The sequence below is a fragment of the Onychomys torridus genome, chromosome X (genome assembly GCF_903995425.1).
Source record: "Onychomys torridus chromosome X, mOncTor1.1, whole genome shotgun sequence".
Classification (NCBI taxonomy): Eukaryota; Metazoa; Chordata; class Mammalia; order Rodentia; family Cricetidae; genus Onychomys; species Onychomys torridus.
In genome coordinates this window covers 2,614,174-2,627,906 of record NC_050466.1, presented here as the reverse complement: position 1 = coordinate 2,627,906, position 13,733 = coordinate 2,614,174, and the positions used below count along the sequence as shown (strand labels likewise).

The window sequence follows — 13,733 nt, the reverse complement described above, 5'->3', positions numbered from 1 at the left end:
GAGAAGTTTCCTTCAGGGGTAACCTTAGCTGCCCCCATGTCGACTGTAGAAAAGGGCGGACTGGCTGACAATGTGGTGGGGACAGTTTGAGGCAATGGTAGGCTATCTAGCAGCACATAAGCTGTACTTCGGTGGACTCACATAGCTGGAGGGCACAGATGGACGCTATTGACTGAAGCACAGTGTGAACTCGGAAGCCAGTGATCTGAATGGACATCTAACTGTGGCGACCGACTTATTATTTATTTGAATCAGGTGACCGGCCGAGCACCTATCTATGGCGCTAGGTCCACCCTGGAAGTGAATGCTTGCCTGAGGTGAAAATATAATGACGGACATAATTGGAGTCGGACAAAACAGTCCCTTTATGAATGGCTGAGGACGTGATTGGCTAGCAGTGTGACGGACGGGGCAGGGCCTTGAGGAACTTCAACCACTTCTACCGCCCAGACGCACTCTGGGAAAGAGCAGCGAGCACCAGTCCTCGAGACCGCTCCTGGTGACGGGAGGGGTCCGGTCACAGCTCACCGTTTGGTCGGCTCCGAGGCTGCGGGCCGCGAAGGACGGCCAATAGGCTGCGCGTTCCCGGCCACGCCCGCGCGCGCTCTCTTCTCGCGAGGCCTGCTAGGCCCGAATGTCGTTAGCTGTGCAGAAAGATGGCGGAAAATTTAAAAGGTGAAGCAGTGGTGGCTGAGGCGCAGGCTACTGGGCCGGTCGAGTAGAATGGAGAGACGGGGTCGAGGGCTCCGGGCCAGGCGTCCGGAGCTACGAAGCCTGGAGCTAGTAGGCCGGCGCGGAAAAGATGGGGCTGGAGAGCGCGGGCCCGGCGCGCGGGCTGGGCGGGGCTGAGGGGAGGGGGCGCGTGCTTCGGCCGCGGGGGGCGCGGGGCTGCGCAGACCGCGCGCGGGGCTTCTCGGGCACGCGCTGCCGGCCGGCGCGCCCACGCGCGCGCCAGAGTCCGGAGGAGAAGGTTGCGACCACACGCGGGAAAAGCAGCTCCCGGTGACCATTACCCTTTCGGTTTCCACGGGAGACGCCGGAAGGGAAGGAAGAAGGGGAACGGACCCCTTCTCAAAATGGGGGAACCGGCGACTCTAGGTGGGAAGAGATCTCGGCGTGATGAGGGCAAGGTTTAGGGTAGCAGAGTCTCCTCAGAAGACGGAGTGGGGGGGTCTCGGTGATAGGAGGGCTGGACTCCTCCATGTGTAGGAAAAGGGGTGACTGTGTGTTGGGCGGGCTGGGCTGTGAGGAGAGCTGTGAGAATAGAGAGATTCCACAAGTGTGAGCCGGAGCTCCGAGGGGTAGCAGTAGCGCGGTGGTTAGCGCGCCGCCAGATGCTGGAAATGTTACTGGGGGCCGCTTCGGAGCGGTTGCAAATGCAGGTTAAAGGTTTGGGAAAGGAAAGGCCAGAGAGGAGAAGGCTGAGTCTTCGCGGGGCCTTGGCTAAAGGATGGATGTACACGCCATGATTCTGAAAAGTGCTTGTATGTTTTTAGGTGAACAGTCTGGAGTATTTCACTCATGATTGTTTTAGTTTTGAGTTGTATAATGGGGGTTTGAAAACATTAAGCATATTTAAAAGATGGCATTGGATATCGGCAACATACAGTTAGCATCAAGTGTTTTGTGACATGATATGATTTTAAAAATGGCTTCTAAAGCACATTAAAGGATGTGCTTTGAAGTAAAAATGTGTATTTTTTTATCCGTTTGTCTTGACCAGTTTTGGAGACCCTAATGGGTGTCAGTGACTTACCACATGTACTGTTTACATGTTCCTGAATTGAGAGCAGAGAGAGCCCTTTGGATTGAGTTGTACTTTTCACAGAAACATGGGATGAGACAGCAAGTGATAATACAGCTTGAGAAAAATAGACCTTAGGTGTATAAAATAGCCCAGACTAAGTCAAGGAAGCTTCCAGTGATGTTAGATCTTTTTGTTTTTCTGAGACCGTCTCACTATGGCTGTCCTGGAAGTTAGTATGTTGACCCGCTGGCCTGGAATGCACGGATCTGAGATCTGCCTGTCTCTGCCTCCCAAGTGCTGGTTCTAAAGGCTTAATCTAACACCTTTCCACAATCTTTATAATTCCAAAATCAAAAAAGGCCCTGAAAATAGAAGTCTTTCCTTAAAGTTGTCAAGTTGAAAATAGAAGTCTTTCCTTAAAGTTGTCAAGTTGTCACTGATCATGGCAAAAGATCTTTTGTGTTTTGTTTTTTCCAGACTTGGTTTCTGTGTGTCGCCCTGGCTGTTCTGGAACTTTTGCTCTGTAGACCAAGCTGGCTTCGAACTCAGAGATCTGCTTTCCTCTGCCTCCTGAGTGTTGGCACCTCCACGACCTGGACAAAAGGAGATCTGTAAAAGTTTGATCATTCAGTGAGGATTTTTTTTTTTTTTTGAGCTGAGGATAGAACCCAAGGCCTTGTGCTTGCTAGGCAAGCACTCTACCACTGAGCTAAATCCCCAACCCAAATCCTCACATTTTTGAATTTCAAAATAAATGTGGCTCAGGAGTTTCAGCGAAGTGTTTAAGGACCAGTTTTACAGTTATCACCTCTGTTTGGTCCCCTGGGGATTTTCATCCTAACCCCTCACCCCTTTAGGCAGTGCACCCTGCTGAGCTAGGAAGCTGTTCCTTTCTTTTGCAAAGTGAAAAGAGAGAGGGGTGATTAGGTCTTGAACCTAAGGCAAGCTTGCAGGCAGTTTTAGGTCTTGGAAGTTCTAGGAGTAAATAAATCCCTTTACAGACAGCCACAAGCCCCACTTTCAGCCTTGCTGTTTCAGGGTTAGGGGGCAGGGTTTAGAGTAGAAGATTCTCCCGGAAGGAAGAGGGGATGAGTCCTTTTGTGACTCTGGCCGGGCGGTGGTGGCGCTCACCTTTAATCCCAGCACTCAGGAGCCAGAAGCAGGTGGATGGATCTCTTGTGAGTTGGAGGCCAACCTGGTCTACAGAGCCAAGTTCCAGGACAGCATCAAAGCTACACAGAGAAACCCTGTCTCAAAAAAAACCAAAAACAAACAAAACAAAAACAAAACAAAAAAAATTGTGACTCCTTCTCATTCCAGGCTACAGAGTATGTTGCAAGTCATCCTGGAATCAGCTTCAGGATCTGTGCCGACTGGCCAAGCTTTCTTGTCCTGCCCTTGGCGTTTCTAAGAAGAATCTTTATGACTTTGAAGTCGAATACCTATGTGATTATAAGAAGATCCGTGTAAGTCTGGTGAGGGTGTGTGTGTGACTGCCCTAGCAGGGGACCCTCTTCCCCACCCAACCCCCACATCTCTTTACAAAGAGGATTTTTCACCTGGTTGAAAATGGGATGAATCCACTGTCTTATTTCCATTTTACAGGCGGGGGAAATCAAGGGGTTTTCTCAATAGGCAGAATGAATCCTCCAATGAATGTCTTATTCCACTTGAAAACATAAATAATAATAACTTGCAGAGATACAAAGTAAGATTCTGAACCTAAGAGTGGAAGAAAAAATGGCAACAGTTATTCTGTATGCCCACAAGAAACTTTAGACTCTAATGATGCAGAATGAAGTAGCAACAGTTTCTGCCAGAGAAAGCCATAGGATAGTTAACCAGGGCCCACTGAAAGCAGCATGCTTAGTTAAAATGTAGCCTGTTTCCCTATAGGAGTGAGAATTAGTTGTAGGGTGTGTCAGTTGCTTGGGACAATACCTGATGCATAGTGAATGCTAGGAAAAAATGTTAACTGTTTTTCCTTTCCTTTTTTATTTTTTTATTTTAAGCCTGGGTTTTGCTATGTTGCAAAGACTAGCCCCAGACTCAGAATCCTTCTGCCTCAGTTTACTGCGTGACAGGATTATAGATGTGTATATTATATGTATATAATCCTCTCCCCACTTATATTTTCTTCCTTGCAGATGAGCTAACATGGCATAGTTTATTTGCCTAAGGTAACATAGCCAGGAAGCTACAGATTGACATTTTAAACTCTATCCTATAGCTGACTCCCAGCAATTAGATCTCTCCCCTGGCCCTGTGCAGAAAACTGCCTGAAAGAGAGGGTAGAAGCAGGGGTCACCTACCACGGGACAGGCTGCTTGAAGTGGCAATGTTTTGATTCGGTGAGGGGTCGGATTCTGAATGTATTTAGTGGGGAATGTGAGCAAAAGAGGAACCAAGAAAAACTACAGGAGTTTGGGCCTGAACAGATCACTGGAATATAGAGAGGAAGTGGGGGTTGAAAAGGAGGAATTTCAACAGATAATAAGGGGGAGAGTGGAAGTTGACTTCAGTAGACTTACTGCAGAGGAACCAGTCTAGAGAGAAAGTGCTGTGAGGCGAGTGCTCCATTGCCACAAGGGTCTCGCATTTATGGTACCCTCCTGTCCCTGTCCTAACAGGAACAGGAGTACTACCTGGTTAAGTGGCGTGGATATCCTGAGTCAGAGAACACCTGGGAACCACGCCAGAATCTCAAATGTGTGCGCATTCTCAAGCAGTTCCACAAGGACTTAGAAAGAGAGCTTCTCCGGCGGCACCGCCGGTCAAAGCCACCCAGGCATCTGGACCCAAACTTAGCCAACTACCTGGTGCAGAAGGCCAAGCAGAGGCGGGCATTGCAGCGCTGGGAGCAAGAGCTCAATGCCAAGCGCAGCCACCTGGGACGCATCACTGTGGAGAATGAGGTAGACCTGGATGGCCCTCCACGGTCCTTTGTCTATATCAATGAGTATCGTGTTGGTGAGGGCATCACCCTCAACCAGGTGGCTGTTGGCTGTGAGTGCCAGGACTGTCTGTTGGCACCCACTGGAGGCTGCTGCCCTGGAGCATCCCTGCACAAGTTTGCCTACAATGACCAAGGCCAGGTGCGGCTGAAAGCTGGTCAGCCCATCTACGAGTGTAACTCCCGATGTTGCTGTGGCTTTGACTGCCCTAACCGTGTAGTCCAGAAAGGCATCCGCTACGACCTCTGCATCTTCCGCACTGATGATGGGCGAGGCTGGGGTGTCCGCACGCTGGAAAAGATCCGCAAAAATAGCTTTGTTATGGAGTATGTGGGAGAGGTGAGGAGATGGGTGTGGGTATGTGTGCAGCTTTTCCCACTATGTGTTTGTAGTGTGTGTGCCTCAACCATGTGCCTAAAACTCTCCTGCTTTCCTTCTGAGAAAAGCCTAAGGTGTTGGTCAGAGTGTCACTGGGACATGGAAACAGGGGGCAGTGCTCTTCCCTGACACATCAGCAGGACCATGCTGGTAGTTAAAAGAGTACTGAAGTACTTCTGACCTCAGCCGGCTTCATAGGATATATAGCAAAGAAAGTGGGAAAGAGCTTTAGGCCGCTAACTTTGCAAAGCTATGTGATGGGGCAAGTTTTCTCCTTATTTTGTGATAAGGGTCATTGTATCAGAAACAGTGAATCCAAAGTAGCATGTAGGCTTGCCTTGGATGGAGGCTTGGCAAGATCCTCTAGACCAGTGGTTTTCAACATGTGGGTCGCAACCCCTGGGGTTCTCACAGGGCTCACCTAAGACCATTGGAAAACACGGATATTTGCATTACAATTCATAACAGCAAAATCACAGTTATGAAGTAGCAACAAAAATCATTTTATGGTTGGGGGTCACCACAACGTGAGGAGTTATATTAAAGGGTCACAGCATTAGGAAGGTTGAGAAAAACTGAGCTAGACTTTCAGGTTACCATGGGGAAATGCAGGATGGTACAGGATGCAGGCTAACTTTTTTTTTTTTTTTTTTTTTTTAATATGAAGTCTGTTTTTTTTTTTGTTGTTGTTTTTTAAGATTTATTTATTTTGTATACAGCATGTGTCCCTGCAGGCCAGAAGAGGGCGCCAGATCTCATTACAGATGTCTGTGAGCCACCATGTGGTTGCTGGGAACTGAACTCAGGATCACCCAGCCATCTCTCCAGCCCGAATTTTTTTTTTTAAATCAATAATCCCCAGATTTTTGTGGCTTAACACACCAGGAGTTAGTTTGCATTGTTTTGAGGCAGAGTCTCCCTCTGTAGCACAGGTTGGCTTTGAGCTCACAGTCGTGCTTCCGCCTCTGAGTGCTGGGACTATAAACATGTGCTATGGTGCCTGGTCTAGATTTACCTGATTTGGGAACACTCCATTTGGTGCCCTCTTTTGTACCTCAGGGCCTTCAGCTCACCATCAGATCGATCCTCCACATTTTGCAGTGGGGACTGAAGGGGAAGGTACTAATGAGTCAGGCCTGGAAGCCATACATGCTACTTATGCCCACTATCTATTGACTGGAAGTGAGTCACTGGCCTTACCTCTGTACTAGGGAGGTAGGGAGGTGGGGGGGGGCTTTAATTTTGTGACCAGTTGTAAAACAAGAGTCTGGGTGAGCAACTAGCAGGTGTGTACAGCAGAAAGTACCACATTCTAAGTAAGACATGGTGGGCATTTGGCGTTGGGCAGTTCTTGTGGAGATAAATCTCACTGCTTGAGAGATTTAGCTTCCCTGGATCTTGACTGTCTAATGTAAGTTTTATCATGACATTGTCCATGTATTTTCATAGGTTCCTCCTAGCTGTTATTTGCTTGGAAAGGGACAGTAACTGGCTAGACAACACATACGTAGGTGTACACCTGGAGCAGTGACACTGATGACTAGGAGAGGCTTCTGCTCTTTTCTTTTTTGGTTTTTTGAGGCAGGGTTTCTCTGTATAGCTCTGGCTGGCCTCAAACTTGCCTGCCTCTGCCTCCCAAGTGCTGGGATTAAAGGTGTGGGCCACCGGCACCACCACCCTGTGAGGTTCCAGTCTTATGACCTGGAGGAAGCTTGAGCTCTCCATACTCCAGAAGCATCTTTACCCCAGAGTGATTTGGAAGTCTAGACAGCTTTCTAGAAGAGAATGCCCTCCGCCTAGGACCCCTTACTCTCTGGAAGGGGAAGTGTCTAGACCCTCTGAGAGGTCAGTATTCCTAGAGTCATCCCAAGCAGGAAGCCAGTCAGTGTAATTGTGAGCAAGGTAGAGGAAAAGGCCTCTCTATACACAGGATCTAATAGGAAGCAGCGTCTACATCCCGTAGGAAGAAAGAAGGCTCAATCCCCAGTGTAGTGTCCTTGCTTCTCCACTCTGGAGATAGCAGGCTGGGTTTCCAGGGGCACTCTCACCTCTTCCTTACCTTTCCCTCTCATCCATTCTCTCCAGGTTATTTCTTGACCTCTGTGCCTTGCCATGCTCTACCTGCTTAGGTCCAGGCCTTCTAGTACCCTCAGTTCCTGTAGATCCTTCTGATGGTGTCCTTCTACCAAACACTGCCAGAGCTAACCCTTTCTCCATGTGGTCTCTGAAGAGGCAGTAAGTGCAGTACAGTGGGTAGAAGGAGGCTGCCTGCCAGCCTGCCCTACCACTCAGCAGCAGTCCTTCATGTCTCTTGCTGTTTCCTCATCTGCAAAAGAGGAGAAGGAAGCATTTAGGTTGTTCTGCCCCAGGAAGCACTTGGAAGATGCATTGCAACAGTACTTGTTGGTGCTTTAGTCCAAAACTCAGATGATCCAAATTGTTCAAAATTGATAGGTGGTTTTTTGTTTTTAATAGCCTGACCTGATGTATTATTTTGTTTGTACTGAGGGTAAACATTCATATATTTAATCACAAATATTAATTTACTTAATTATGGGGCACTATCTAGATGTTCCCTCCCCCATAGGATGCAGGGCCTCCCTTATGCTAGGTATAGTACTCTGAGACACATCCTAACCTGCAAGGTGCTATGTGATTAATTCAGAGGATCCTCCTCAGTCTTGGAGGGCAATCTTGGAGGCCACTGACAGTTTGTAACAATAGTTCCTGCTCCTTTGGACCTTTCCATGTTTGTTCCAGATTTTCATATTTCCACAGATTATTTCTAGCCTCATCAGGCAGAGAATGCTAGCAGTTTATTCTTTCTGAAACATGCGTTCTCTCTATATTTTATCATCTCTGGAATGGAGGTGAGTTTTAATTGGTAAATGGTAATAGTGGCCACATAAAGAAAGGGTGAACCTTAGATTTCAACAAGGTATGGTACTTAACCAGTCATTGCAAAAGCAGCACAAAACAATTTTTTCACACACATGCACTTGTGTCTGTACAAAACAGTCCCTATGTTGGGACTTTGCTGCTGACATTCCCATTCTATAGATGACAAAATAGAGGCCCAGAGGTGTCATGCAGGAGCTTGGTCCAAGTTACAAAGCTAGTAAAGTGAAATAGGTAGGAAATGCCTATTATATAAACCTGGTGGTTTTTTTCCCCCTTGAGAAAACAGGCACAGAGAGATAATATTCAGGATCTCATATACAGGAGGGGCTGAATAGCCAGTGACTTGGTTTCCTATTTCTTATCCACATCAGCAGCTTTTTAAGCTGCCAACTCCCTGACAGCCTGGAGAGCTACTAGAGAGTAGGGATGAGTTTTCAGGGTGGGGAGAGGCAGGAGAGAGGCAGGGAGGGCCGTTTGTGCCTGGAGGGGATGACTCATCCCGGTGAGACTGGGGCAGCAGGTAGGAGCAGAGCAGACAGAAAGATGGAGTGGGGGAGGATGTGAGCAGGCCTTCTGGTTTGAAAGACTCCAATTAGAAAGCTGGTTCAGAGAAGAACAAGTCTGCTGGTGAGTTAGAATGGCTGCCCTTAGTTCTCAGCCTTTAGTGAGAGATGACTGGCATCTGAGGGTCTGGAAAGCCAGAGGTTCCAAGTAGTCACATACTGATACCATAAGATTCTCAGGGAGCTAGGAGGCCTACCTCAGCATACTTTAAGTGAATACTCCTATGGCTATTGCTTCATCCTTCAGGAGACAAGCCTCACTGTTGATGGTGGTGATGCCGTTATGACCTGGAGCCTGCTTTAGAGGATGAATGAATCAAAATCAATCTCTCTCTCTCTCTCTCTCTCTCTCTCTCTCTCTCTCTCTCTCCCCCTCTCTCCCTCTCTCCCTCTCCCTACCTCCCTACCTCCCTACCTCTCCACCTCTCCCTCCTCCCCTCTCAGACCGGGTTTCTGTCTTTGTAGATCACGTCGCCCTCAAACTCAGAGATCTACCTGCCTCTGCCTCCTAAGTGTTGGGATTAAGGCGTGTACCACCACTGCCGAGCTGAATCTCATTTTTTTTAGATTTTACTTGTGTGCATGCTCATGTGTAGGTGTTCGTGTAGCCCAGAAAGAGAGGGGATATTGGATCCCTTGAGTTATGGGTATTTGGGTTTGTTTTTTTGAGACAGCATTTCTCTGTGTAGCCCTGGCAGACCTGAACTTCCTTTGTAGCCCAGGCTGGCCTCAGAGATCTACCTACCTCTGCCTCCCAAGTGCTGGGATTAAAGACATGTGCCGCCGCCACCAACCCCACCCAGCCAACTCCTGTTGCAGTAAGCACATTTTACCAGCACCAGCCCTAGGCCATATCTCATAAATTCCTCCCCTCTACCACCATCTGAGGTTTTCTTGAACAATGCCTTACAGTGTGCGGGTCTGATTCCATCTTTGTTAAATCTGTGGCCCCTGAAGGTCAGGGCTAGGCCTGGATTCTTATCTTCCCCAACCAGACTGACCACCCTTGTGAGCAGGATCTAGGCACAGTCTCCAGTAAAAAATAACCTGGTGGGCTGAGGGTGTTGTATATTGCAGTGGTGGAATGTGTGCTTAGTGTGTGCAAGGCCCTGAATTTGTTTACACCATCAAAAAAACAAAAGACTACTGAGTCCAGTGTCATGAGGGTGGTGGACAGTGTCTTTGAGGAAGAGAGGGAAGGAAGAAGACAGGTGTTAGAACTACCTAGAAGACTGCCTCTTGGGCCAGAGGGGTTGCTGGGTCAGAGAACAGAAGGAAAAGAGCAGTTAGCTTGTATCTGCTGTGGGTTGTGCCGTTTGGGCACTTATAGTAGGTAGACGGAGAAAAGCCAGAAGTGAGGGTACCCTAGGCTGAAGAGATGGCATTCTGGCATTCTCTGGTACAGTAAGACACCCAGAAAAAAGTCAGCAGCACTTAAGGATTGCTAGAGGGTATGGTTTGGGGTACCAGGGGAGGAGTGGATATGGGGCCCAAGGTGAGGACTGTCAAGTGAGGATAGAGTAAAAAGAAAATCATCAACAGCATTTGGGAGGCAAGAGTAGGTCAGGACTGGGATGGTCAAGCAGCTTCATGTTTACTTGAATGGGAGGTACTGCGGTGTTGGCACCAGAGTTCAGTGTTAGGACCTTCTTTCAGCTCTGTTTTGCATTCCTTTCTCTCTTGTTCTTACTCTCCCTTTATCTCTGTCATTTTATCATGAGGTTTTAGCCTTAGCCCCTTTCTGGTCATCTCAGGATTTGAGGATCTTGGCCTTGGTCTTCTCTCTCTCTGACCTGAATACTAAGATTCTGTGTTTTGTCTCCGAGTCTAGCTCTCTTGTCTGAGTCCCTTTCCCGTCCATTGAAGCCACTGTCGTCCAGGGCCTCTTTAGTTCCCATGTCCTCCATGTCCTTGCCATCTGCATGGCCTACACCAGTTCTCACTGCCTTGTTGACTTGTGCTGTGTCTCTTGCTGTCCTGCCCTGGCTCAGTCAGTTTCTCCTTGTCTCCTTGCACCCTGGCTCTCACTTTGTTGCCTGTGCTCTGGGTCTTTCTGTCTCTGTCGCTCTGTGTCTCTGGGAACAGAAAGTGGAGGTCCCTCTCTTCCTTTCACTCCAGCTGCACCTTGCAGCTCCTCCATCCACCATTGCAAGACACCTCCTGCCTTCCAGAGGTTGGAGAAGGGCTGGGTGGTGGGTAGCCCTCTGAGGACTGGCAGACTTCACTCCTGCTCACTGTCCTTCTCTTCCCAGGGGAGAGTTGGAGCTGGCTTTCCTGAACCTTGGTGACCAATCTTAACCCCCCTTCCCCAGATTATTACCTCAGAGGAGGCAGAGCGGCGGGGCCAGATCTACGACCGCCAGGGCGCCACCTACCTCTTTGACCTGGACTACGTGGAAGACGTATATACCGTGGATGCCGCCTATTATGGCAATATCTCTCATTTTGTCAACCATAGTGTGGGTGCCTCCAGCAGGCGGGCAGAGGGTTGGGAGGGGCAAGCCAGGGGCCCTCCTCACCTTCCCACTGTTCTTTCTTGCCCAGTGTGATCCCAACCTGCAGGTGTACAACGTATTCATAGACAACCTTGATGAGCGACTACCCCGCATCGCATTCTTTGCCACAAGAACCATCTGGGCGGGCGAGGAGCTCACCTTTGATTACAACATGCAAGGTGGGGGTGGCAAGGGCCCCAGGGGCAGGGGCACATGTGACATGGGATGTGAGGACTCCACCCCAAGGCCCATGGGTCATTCAGTGGACCACAGGAAAATCTTTTGCTGGAGTTTTAAGATGTTCTTCCTGACTCCCAGCCTCCTACTTTGACCCTGTCCAAGGCTTGTGGGTTCCCATACTTCCACCCCCTTAACCCCAACCCTGAAAGACTTACACTACCTTCTCTCAAGACTTGGGGGAGGATGTTGGGCTGGAGAGTTAAGGCACACCTCACTTCATCTTGAGTGAACTGCCCCTCCTGACTCTAGTCCTCTTTCAGCTTCCTTGTTCGGAACCTCTAGATACCCTTGTGCTCTCCAGCCAGACCTCTTCTTGACAAACTAGTCATTTCTGAGACACTTAGCAGATAATGGGCAAGAGAGGTCAGGTGCCTTTTGGGTGCCTAGGTTGTTCTCCATTCCTGAACCCTGCCTGACATGACCTTCCTGTTTCCCTGTCAGCCACCTTCCTCCCCAAACATCCCTCAATCCCAGTCCTGAACAACTCCTGTAGTGTTGTGTCCCAAAGATCCCCTCCTAACCCCAAGATCCCTGGGTGTTCTGGTATAAGGGGTAGTAACAGGACACTTCACGCAGGCCTTCTAACAAACCCCCCTCCTTCCCTGACTGTGACTTCACAGTGGACCCCGTGGACATGGAAAGTACCAGAATGGACTCCAACTTTGGCCTGGCTGGGCTCCCTGGCTCCCCCAAGAAACGGGTCCGTATTGAATGCAAATGTGGAACAACAGCTTGCCGAAAATACCTCTTCTAGCCCTGAGAAGTTTGAGGCCACATTAACTGAAGGGTCCTGAAGCCACCTTCCTCTCTACTGCTGCCCTCTTGTCAAGAATGACCATCAGAGCCTTGTCTGCCTCCACTTGTCCTCATCTGCCCCAACCTGTTCCCTACATGCTCCAGGGTCAGGGCTGTGGTAAAGACTGACTCTGGGTACCCTTTCTCTCTTCCTTTCCCCTGTCCTAGGCCCATCAGGCATTGCACTTACAACTCCCAGCCACATTTTCAAAAGTATATTTTTCACATCAGGATTCCCTGGAGTTGGGATTCATGTTATGTCATGGAGGTCCAAAGGGTGAGCAACTCAACCCCAGAATAGAAAGACTTTTTTTCCTGGACAGCATCTCTGCAGCTCTATGTAGTTCAGGCTGGTGTTGGATTCTTAATCCTGTCTCAGCTTTCCTCCTGCTGAGTGTATAGGTGTATACCCAGCTAAGATTTTTTTTTAATTGCATCTGCTTCTGTTTGAAGCCTCTGTGACCTGTTACAGGCCTCTTGACTGCTTTAACAGTATGAGGAAGCAACCCCCAGGCAGACAGATGTCAGAGCTCAGAGATACCAGCATGACTTCAAGCTGGACCAGCAACCACAGAGCCTTTGTACTCATGAAAGAAAAGGAGGTCTTCAGGGCTAGTGGATAACTGGTTTTGCTCACTGTGCTTTTGATGCTGGCTAGTATTGACCTTAAGATCCACAGGGTCTCAGAGTTGCAAGTCTTAAAAGTAGTTACCCAAGTGCCACCAGAATACCTCTTTGAAAGCTCCATGGGAGGGTTAAGACCATCAGGGAGTAAAGAGTTCTAGATGTGCTGGAAACCTTGCCTTGGCATGTGATACCACTGGAACTGCTAGAAGCTGGAACCAAGATATAGCTAGTCTGTAGCTAGCACTTAAGACAATAGTGTGCGTTGACTAGAAGCTAATGAGGTGCCAGGCACAGGGTAGAGCACCTGGTTCATATGGATTGTCTCAGGGAAGCCTTGAAAACCACCCAGGTGGAGCCCAGGAAAAGGCCCATGTAGCAGAAGACAACGTCTAGGCCAAAAATGGTTGGGGAGACTTACTCACTAGACTATGGTGAGATGAGAGCCAAGCCCCCTTTACTTGTCTGCTTCAAGTATTCACCTGGCTCCACTAGCTCAAAAGTTAACTGCCTAGAAATGTACAAAAGGCAAAGATTCTGATGGCTGCCTTGCCCCCTGCTCTCCCCATTTCCTTCAGGAAGTCTTTCATGACTTCCTGTACCCAGAGTGCCCCTATGTGAGACTGTGCACCCTGCTACCAGATCTGTGTGTGTGTCTGTGTGTGTCCTGCTCACTCCCCAGGCTGACCTTCAGGCATGGACTGAATCTGGTTCTCGTGTATACCCCTCGGCCTTTCCCAGCCTGGAGTGTGCGTCAATAAACTGTGTTGTTGAGTTAATGAGCTGAGATATGAGGGATTGAGCTCTTGATAGCTAGGAAATGGGAAGCTCGGAGCTGGGGCTGCCCTAAAATGTAGTCTGAAAAGCTTAAGTCATCTGACTGTAATCTTCCTATTTGGGGTCCCTACATCCCAACAGCTAAGGGACATCAACAGCAAGTGTTACAGACAGCTGTAAGTTTACACTTTGGGACATGGGTAAAGCACCTAGGAGGGTTAACACAGTAGATGAACAACAGTAGAAAAATACCAGGTGC

General features: G+C 48.8%; 1 protein-coding gene across 2 annotated transcripts; it reads left to right on the top strand.

Moving 5' to 3' along the window:
• The first annotated feature begins 470 nt into the window (after window positions 1–470).
• On the top strand, window positions 471–13,476 carry Suv39h1 (suppressor of variegation 3-9 homolog 1). 2 transcript variants are annotated; one of them, XM_036175539.1, is made up of 6 exons: window positions 471–675; window positions 3,068–3,213; window positions 4,378–5,040; window positions 10,856–11,002; window positions 11,088–11,217; window positions 11,899–13,476. In XM_036175539.1, the coding sequence occupies exons 1-6, from the start codon at window positions 657–659 to the stop codon at window positions 12,030–12,032; spliced, it is 1,239 nt and encodes a 412-aa protein (XP_036031432.1). In that variant the 5' UTR covers window positions 471–656; the 3' UTR covers window positions 12,033–13,476. The 2 variants fall into 2 exon arrangements, with proteins under 2 accessions (XP_036031432.1, XP_036031431.1); XM_036175538.1 differs by lacking the exon at window positions 471–675 and adding an exon at window positions 916–1,098.
• The last annotated feature ends 257 nt before the right edge of the window (window positions 13,477–13,733 follow it).